We start from the raw sequence: 7,494 nt of genomic DNA on the forward strand, positions 1-7,494 counted from the left end.
AGGGAATGGGGTACAGGGTGGGATATGGGGTAGGGCACAGCCGGGATCCTCTGCAGAGCGAGGGCAGGGGCAGGTGGGGCTGGGGTGCTGCTGCCTCTGCCAGGAGGTGCTGGGAGCCTCCAGAAAGCAAAGGGAGCTGCACCCACCTCCCCAGGCCCAAATTTGGGAGGCACAAGGCTCCTGCTCGAGGAGTCCCTGGCACAAGGCTCCTGCTGAGGGTGACCCCCGGAACTGTCCCCGGGGCTACTCCTGAGTTTGGAGTGTCCTGAGCCACCCCCCGAAGCTCTGGGGTGCCACTCGCCGGCCGACAGAGCCCAGGTGGGGGCTGGCAGAGCTCTGGGCAGTGAGTTTGGGGGTCACGCACCCCTTTGGCCACCCCTCGGGTCCCCACAAGCCAAGGCAGGGGAGGGGGATCTGCCGGGCAGGAGGGGCAGGGGGCACCCCCCGCAGCACAGGGGGACAAGGGTCGATCGGGGCGCGGGCGGTGGAGGCAGCCCGGCTTGGGGGCGGCCCCGGGACCCCCTCGGTGCCTGGGCATGGTCCGGGATGCGTCGGTCCCACGGCTGCCCTCGGCCCCGCCCGGCCCTTTGTCTCATCTCGTTCTCCCCCCGGACCTTCCGACCCTCTCCCGAACCCTCCAGACCCCCATCCCCGGACCCACGGGGGCTCGAACGGGGCTCGGCGGGGGCTCGGCGCCCCGGGAGGGGCCGGGGGCGGTGGGGCGGAGCGGGGGGCGGCGGGCGAGGGAGGAGGAGGAGGAGGAGGAGGAGGAGGAGGAGGCGGCGGGGGCGGAGGAAGCCGCCGCTCCCCGCGCTCCGCCGAGGCAGGAGCATCCCGGATCGCGGGGACATCCCCCCCTCGCCGCCGCTACCGCCGCCCCCCGCCCCGCTGCGCCCCGGGGCCGCCGCTGAGGTGAGCACAAAGGGCCGCTCCTGCTCCCCCAAACCCCCTCCCATCCCTCGGCCCCGACCCCCGCCCGCGGCTGCGGCACGGTCCCTGCCAAGGGGAGGTTCCCGCTGCGCCCCCGCCCTCCCGGTTATACCCCCGGTTAATGCCCCGTTATTTCCCCCCGTTCACTGCCCCTCGTCGCTCCATCCCCGTTATCCTCCCGCCCTTCATTTGGCAGCCCGGGCTCGGTGCAATCGGTGGGGCCGGGCCGGGAGGGTTCGGGGAGCCCCATCCCGGCCCGGCTCTGCGGGCGGCACACCCCCTCTGCCCGCCCTCCGCAGCAGCCCCGCCGCCTGTCGCGGTGGTGGCCGCCTGTCGCGACAGACGACCCTCCGCCCCACTTGTTGTCACAGCCCCTGGCTCGGCTGGGCACCCCTAGGGAAGCTGGGGCCACCCTCCCGGGGCGCTGGCACCCCCAGTTCCCGCGGTGTCCCTCTGGTGAGTGCTGTGACCTGGGGGTGACCGGGAGTGACATGGGGTGCCTGTACCCCTGCAGGGCAGGGTGGTGGCTCGGGGGTGCCCCTACCCCTGCAGGATCAGGGACTTGCAGGGGTGACCATGGCTGCCCACCCCTCTGCCGTGAGGTGACACTCATGTCCCCACAGGGTGGAGGCACAGCCCGGTGGGACCCCTGCCCCTGCCCAGGACCATGATCCCCCCCAAGGAGAAATCCCGTGCCCCCAAGGACAGCATGACACTCCTGCCCTGCTTCTACTTCGTGGAGGTGGGTGTGGGCTGGGTGGGCACGGCGTGGGGGCTGTGCAGGGGGCTCTGTCCCAAACCCTGGCACAGCGGGTCAGGTTCTGTGCCCCGTTCTGGTGGGGCTGTGCTGTGCCATCGCTCTGGGGGCGGTTGGTCCCCACTCTCTCCCCCACAGCTGCCCATCGTGGCCTCCTCCGTTGTGACGCTCTATTTCCTGGAGCTGACGGACCTCTTCAAGCCGGCCAAGGTGGGCTTCCAGTGCCACGACCGGGCGCTCTCCATGCCCTACGTGGAGACCAACGAGGAGCTCATCCCGCTGCTGATGCTGCTCAGCCTGGCCTTCGCCGCACCCGCCGCCTCGGTGCGTCCGGGCTGGTCCCGCTCTGGGGGTCGGGACGGAGCCGGGGATTGGGGTCCCGGTGCCTGGCGGTGTCCAGCATCCCTCGGGTGGCTCTGCCCCCCTCAGTCCCGCCTGAGCCAGCGGTTCCTTCCCAGATCATGGTCGGGGAGGGCATGGTGTACTGCCTGCAGTCCCGGCTGAAGGGCCGCGCCGGTGCCGAGGGCAGCATCAACGCTGGGGGCTGCAACTTCAACTCCTTCCTGCGCCGCACCGTCAGGTTTGTGGGTACGTTGTGCCACAGCCTGGACAGAACCTGAGGGCTGGAGGGGACGTGGGGCCACCCTGGCTGTGATAACAGGAGCACAGCCCCACCCAGACCCTGGACACTGCACCGAACCCATCCCAGCGGGTGCCTCGGGGCTGGGTGAGTCCTGGTTGCCCCACATGGGTGAACCACTGTCCCATTCCTGCCATCCCCAGGCGTCCACGTGTTTGGGCTCTGTGCCACAGCCCTGGTGACAGACGTCATCCAGCTGGCCACAGGCTACCACGCTCCCTTCTTCCTGACCGTCTGCAAGCCCAACTACACACTGCTGGGCACCCCCTGCGACGCCAACCCCTACATCACCCAGGACATCTGCTCTGGCACCGACAAGCACGCCATCCTCTCCGCCAGGTACGTGCCAGGGGAGCCCTGTGCCACACTGCCAGCCCTCCTGCCTTGTCCCAGCCACGTCCCTTCTCCCTGCAGGAAGACCTTCCCATCCCAGCACGCCACACTCTCGGCTTTCGCCGCCGTCTACGTGTCGGTGAGTTCCCAGCAGTGCCTGGCACATGCTGGCTTGGCACAAGTCCTGTGCCATGGGCGGCTGTGTCCCTGTGCTGTTGGCACAGACGAGCTCTGCCCAATATTCCCGTGCCCGGGCTGGGTGCGTGCGCAGGCACCTGCATTCCCACATGCACCCAAGAGCTCCGTGCATGGCCAGGGCCGTGACTAACAGCCTGTTCCTGCCCCAGATGTATTTCAACTCCATCATCTCAGACAGCACCAAGCTCCTCAAGCCCATCCTGGTCTTCGCCTTCGCCATCGCCGCCGGCATCTGTGGCCTGACCCAGATCACGCAGTACCGCAGCCACCCCGCCGACGTCTACGTGGGCTTCCTGATCGGCTCTGGCATCGCCGCGTACCTGGTGGGTGCTGGTCCTGCCCTTGGCCCAGGGAGGGGCTGGGGGATTCTGCTGGGGCCATTGGACTCTCCAGAGCAGCTGTGGCTACTCCATCCTGGAAGTGTTCAAGGCCAGGCTGGACAGGGCTTGAGGCAACCTGGTCTAGTGCAAGTTGTCCCTGCCACAGGCAGGGACATTGGACTAGATGTCCTTTAAAAGTCCTTTCCAACACAAATCCTGTGGTTCTCCTTCCCTCAGGCTTTCCATGCTGTTGGCAACTTCCGTGCCCCGACGGAGCGGGTCCCGACACAGGCGCCGGCCAAGGACGCGCTGCGGGCGCTGACCCAGCGGGGCCACGATTCCGTCTACCACCAGAACAAGTCGGTGAGCACCGATGAGCTGAACCCGCAGGCGCGGCTGGAGGAGGCGGCACGGCCGGTGCCGCGCGAGAAGAACTCGCTGGGCAGCCTGAAGCGGGCCAGCGTGGACGTGGACCTGCTGGCCCCTCGCAGCCCCATGGGCAAGGAGAACATGGTGACCTTCAGCAACACCCTGCCCCGCGTCAACACCCCCTCCATGGACGACCCCGCGCGGCGCCACATGACCATCCACGTCCCCGTGGACGCCTCCCGCTCGAAGCAGCTCATCACGGAGTGGAAGCAGAAGTCGCTGGAGGGCCGGAGCATGACGCTGGCGGAGGAGGCGGCGCAGGGCCGGGCTGTGGGGGAGCCCGGCGAGGAGGTGCCCCCCTCGCTGTACCCCACGGTGCAGGCGCGCTCGGCCGAGCGGGCGGCCATGGGGCCCCGCGTGCTCATCCAGCCCCGGCCGGGCGCCTCGCAGCTGGTGCACATCCCCGAGGAGAGCCAGGCGGGCGCCGGGGCCGCGGCCGGCAGCGGGGCGGCCGTGAGGGCCAAGTGGGTGATGGTGGCAGAGAAAGGGGGAGCGCAGAGGGTGGCCAACCCCCCGCGCCTGATGCAGGTCATCGCCATGTCCAAGCAGCAGAGCCTCGTCTCTGTCACCCCCAAGCACTCGGAGACGTCCTCGTCCTCCACCAGCTCTGACTCCTCGCAGTACCGCTCGCCCTCCGAGCGGGACAGCTCCAGCATCATCACCATTGACGCCCACGCCCCTCACCACCCTGTTGTCCATCTCTCTGCTGGCAATGGGCCCTGGGAGTGGAAGTCGGGGCCGAAGGGGCCAGAAGGGCCAGACACCTACGAGCTGGGTGAGGTGGGGAAGGATTTCCACGGCTTCCGCCCGGCCAAGAGCGCCGGCGTCTCCCCTGGCTCCTCTGTCAGCGACATGGAGCAGGACGAGCCACGCTATGGCAGCCTGGCCGCCATCCCGGGGGCGGCGGGGGGCGGTGGGGAGCGGGTGGAGGTGCCCCCCGAGGGGCTGCTGGCCACAGCCACAGCCAGCCGCGACTCCACGCTGCGCAGGAAGCCGGCCGAGCGGGACGGGGCGGCGGACAGCGAGGTGGACCTGTACTACAAGAAGATGCAGGCAGGCCGCAGGTTTAAGGACTGAGCCCCGGTGCCTTGCCGGGGCCCCACGCCCCTGCCCTGAGCTGGGGGGGCTCTGTGATGCCGGGGACCCTCTGGGGGGATGGCAGGATGGGGCTGGCTTTGCTCTCAAGCAGCACGGCCACGCTGGGCCTGAGCCAGCCGAGACATCTCTGGGACCCCGGCATGGGACCCTGCTCCTGCTCGGGCAGCTGGGGGGGCTCTGCCTCCCCACAGGCTGTGGAGCTGGGCAGCTCCAAGCACTTTTGACTTTCTTTTTCTCTCTAACACTGGTGCTGACATTTCCGAGGGGTAATTTTATTCTGGCTCTGGAAGTGGATGTCTGTAGGGGGGTGGGGAGGGACAAATGGTGCTGCAGGGCTTTTGGGGGGACTAGATTAAGGGGTTTAACAGGGGGAAAGAGGCTGCTGTAGGGCAGCAGGCCATAGCTCATGTGGGGGGTTTGTGGGTGCTGGGGGTCCTGTGACACCCTCCATCCAGCACCAGCAGTACAGAGGGAGCCTGAGGGTGGACAGACTGGGAGGGGAGCTCTGCCCTGCGCTGTGGCTCTGGGCATGAGAGGCTGTAAATACTGCAGGGACTGGAGGAGAGGGGGATGTTGGGGTGGGGGTGCAGTGGGGGCTGAGCTCTGCCCCAGGAGGAGCAGCCCTGAGCTGCAGCTGAGGTTTGGGGGAAGCATGGAGGGGATCTCCAGGCTGAGAATGTCGGGCAACAGCTGGAGCTACTGTGGTTTGAAAAGCAAATAAACACGTGGATGTTGCCTGGCTGAGTTATTTTGGCAGGTGGGGGCAGCTGAATCCCACAGCTGGGAGGGGTAGGACCAGGGCTCCGTGGGAGTCCCCAGCCCCGGCAGCAGTGGCAGGGGCAGCCGCGTCCCCCCCTCCACAGGACACTGCGCCGATGGCACCAAACTGCCACTGCCAATTGGATTAACAGTGGATATCCCAAAGCCTTTGCCTTGCAAACATATGGATTATCCACATAACCCTGACTCGGTGCTGGAAAAGCCACCCGGGATTAGCAGGGGGATTATGGCAGCAGCTCGTGGTGTGCTGGGGGGGTGGGAGACGAGGGGGTCCAACTCCAACCACTCGAGAGCCCTGGGGCCGCTCCATCCAGCCGTGGTGACCCAGAGAGGTGACCCGGAGCCGCCGGCGAAGGTCACCGGCGCTGCCGCCGCGCTCCGGCGGTCCGTGGCGGGGGTCGGGGCGGTGCGGGGGCTCCCAGCCCGGCAGCCCCGCGCCGCCCCCGCGCTCACGGCTCATCGCGGTGCCGGTGGCGTCACACGCCGCTTCCCGCCGCTCTGACCCAGCGGTTCCCATGGCAACTGCCAGCCCCGCATCGCTCCCGTAGTCTCGGCAACCCCCCCAGCCCCGCATCGCTCCCGTAGTCTCGGGCAGCCCCCCCAGCCCCGCATCGCTCTCGCAGCCCCGACCCCGCCTCGGGCAGCACCCAGCAGCCGCTGCTGCATCGCGGGGTTGGGAGGGAGCGGGACCATCCTCATCCTCATCCTCATCCTCATCCTCATCCTCATCCTCATCCTCATCCTCATCCTCATCCTCATCCTCATCCTCATCCTCCCCGCCCCAGGCTGCAGCAGGAGGGGCTCTCAGCCCCCGCCCCATCAGCTCCAGCCTGGCCTCAGCCTCGGCACCACGCGTGCAGCTGTCCCGGCCTTTTCTGCGGGGATCCCCTCTGCCAGGAGTCCCCGGCTGGTCCGAGTGTCCCCCGGGTGAGCCCCAGGGGCAGGGCCCGCTTTTGTGACACACAAAGGGTTCAGCCCCGCTCCTGGCCCCGCTTTACGATTTGGGGTTCCTGCTTTGGGGTTCCGGCTGGCAGCTAATTCCCTTTCCACACCCCCCCGGTGCTGAGGACGTGCGGAAGGCCGGGCTTTAGGGTGCCCACTTTGCAGGCAGCATCTTCCCCAAGGCCGGACTTTAGGGTGCACACAGCAACACTCACCCAACAGGCAGCATCTTCCCCACAAGGCTGGGCTTTAGGGCGCTCACCCCACAGGCAGCATCTTCCCCAAGGCCGGGCTTTAGGGCGCTGCTCACCCTGCAGGCAGGGCCTTCCCCCGGCTCTGGGCAGGGGCTGGAGGAGCCCTTCGGTGCGGAGCCCGCTCCTGCAGCAGCTCCCACCCACCTCCCCCGCTTTTCCCGTTCTGCCAGAGCCGGCCCGGGGTGCGGAGGGCGCAGAGGCAGCCCCCGACACGGGCTCTGCTGTACCTGGGCATGGCCCGTCCCGGGGCCGGGCTGGGAGTGGGATGAAGAGCAGACCCGGGGCAGGACGTGATGCCCCCCCAGCCACCGCTGTTCCCATGGGGACCCCATCCATCGCTGCTATCCCAGTCGGATCTCACCCACGCCAGCGTCCGAGGGGCCAGGGAAGGGCACAGGGCCCTGGGCAGGGCCCCAGAGAACTCGGGGAAGCAACCCCATAGCGATGACCTCGCAAAGCATCGCCCTGGGCCGGCTCTCACAGGCACAAAGGCAGCTGTTACAAATCCCATCAGCCTTTCAAGGAACAACAGCGGTCCCTTTCAGCAGCCCCCGGCTCCAGCAGGACCCCCTCGGTAACCCTGGAGCCAGAGGGCCGTGCAAACGCCTGTGGAATACGCTGGAGCCTAATGGCAGCTCAGCCCAGAGGCAGCTCCAGGTGGGGATTGTCTCCCCCCAGGACTCGGGGACTTCTGGACAGGAGTCTGAGCAGAGCTGAGCATACAGAACCAGATCCCTAAGGAAGCACTATGCTCCTGAGGGAGGTCACGGAGAGATGGGAACTGCACCTCATCCCACAGGATGGAGAATGCCA

At 67.8% G+C, this 7,494-nt stretch overlaps 1 protein-coding gene across 2 annotated transcripts; it reads left to right on the top strand.

Annotated features, from left to right (window-relative positions):
- The first annotated feature begins 750 nt into the window (after positions 1-750).
- PLPPR3 (phospholipid phosphatase related 3) lies at positions 751-5,440 on the top strand. Of its 2 annotated transcripts, XM_072919295.1 has the most exons (9): positions 751-912; positions 1,302-1,386; positions 1,554-1,672; positions 1,826-2,011; positions 2,146-2,275; positions 2,471-2,666; positions 2,742-2,799; positions 3,008-3,181; positions 3,416-5,440. In XM_072919295.1, the coding sequence occupies exons 3-9, from the start codon at positions 1,598-1,600 to the stop codon at positions 4,682-4,684; spliced, it is 2,088 nt and encodes a 695-aa protein (XP_072775396.1). In that variant the 5' UTR covers positions 751-912; positions 1,302-1,386; positions 1,554-1,597; the 3' UTR covers positions 4,685-5,440. The 2 variants fall into 2 exon arrangements, with proteins under 2 accessions (XP_072775396.1, XP_030112748.4); XM_030256888.4 differs by lacking the exon at positions 1,302-1,386 and having other exon boundaries at positions 776-912.
- The last annotated feature ends 2,054 nt before the right edge of the window (positions 5,441-7,494 follow it).

Source organism: Taeniopygia guttata, chromosome 28 (assembly GCF_048771995.1).
Source record: "Taeniopygia guttata chromosome 28, bTaeGut7.mat, whole genome shotgun sequence".
Taxonomy (NCBI): Eukaryota; Metazoa; Chordata; class Aves; order Passeriformes; family Estrildidae; genus Taeniopygia; species Taeniopygia guttata.

Coding starts and splice junctions, on each gene's coding strand:
- PLPPR3 (XM_072919295.1), top strand. CDS start 1,598: ATGATCCCCCCCAAGGAGAAATCCCGTGCCCCCAAGGACAGCATGACA. Junction 2,012..2,145: donor TCGCCGCACCCGCCGCCTCG/GTGCGTCCGGGC, acceptor GTTCCTTCCCAG/ATCATGGTCGGGGAGGGCAT. Junction 2,667..2,741: donor CACGCCATCCTCTCCGCCAG/GTACGTGCCAGG, acceptor TTCTCCCTGCAG/GAAGACCTTCCCATCCCAGC.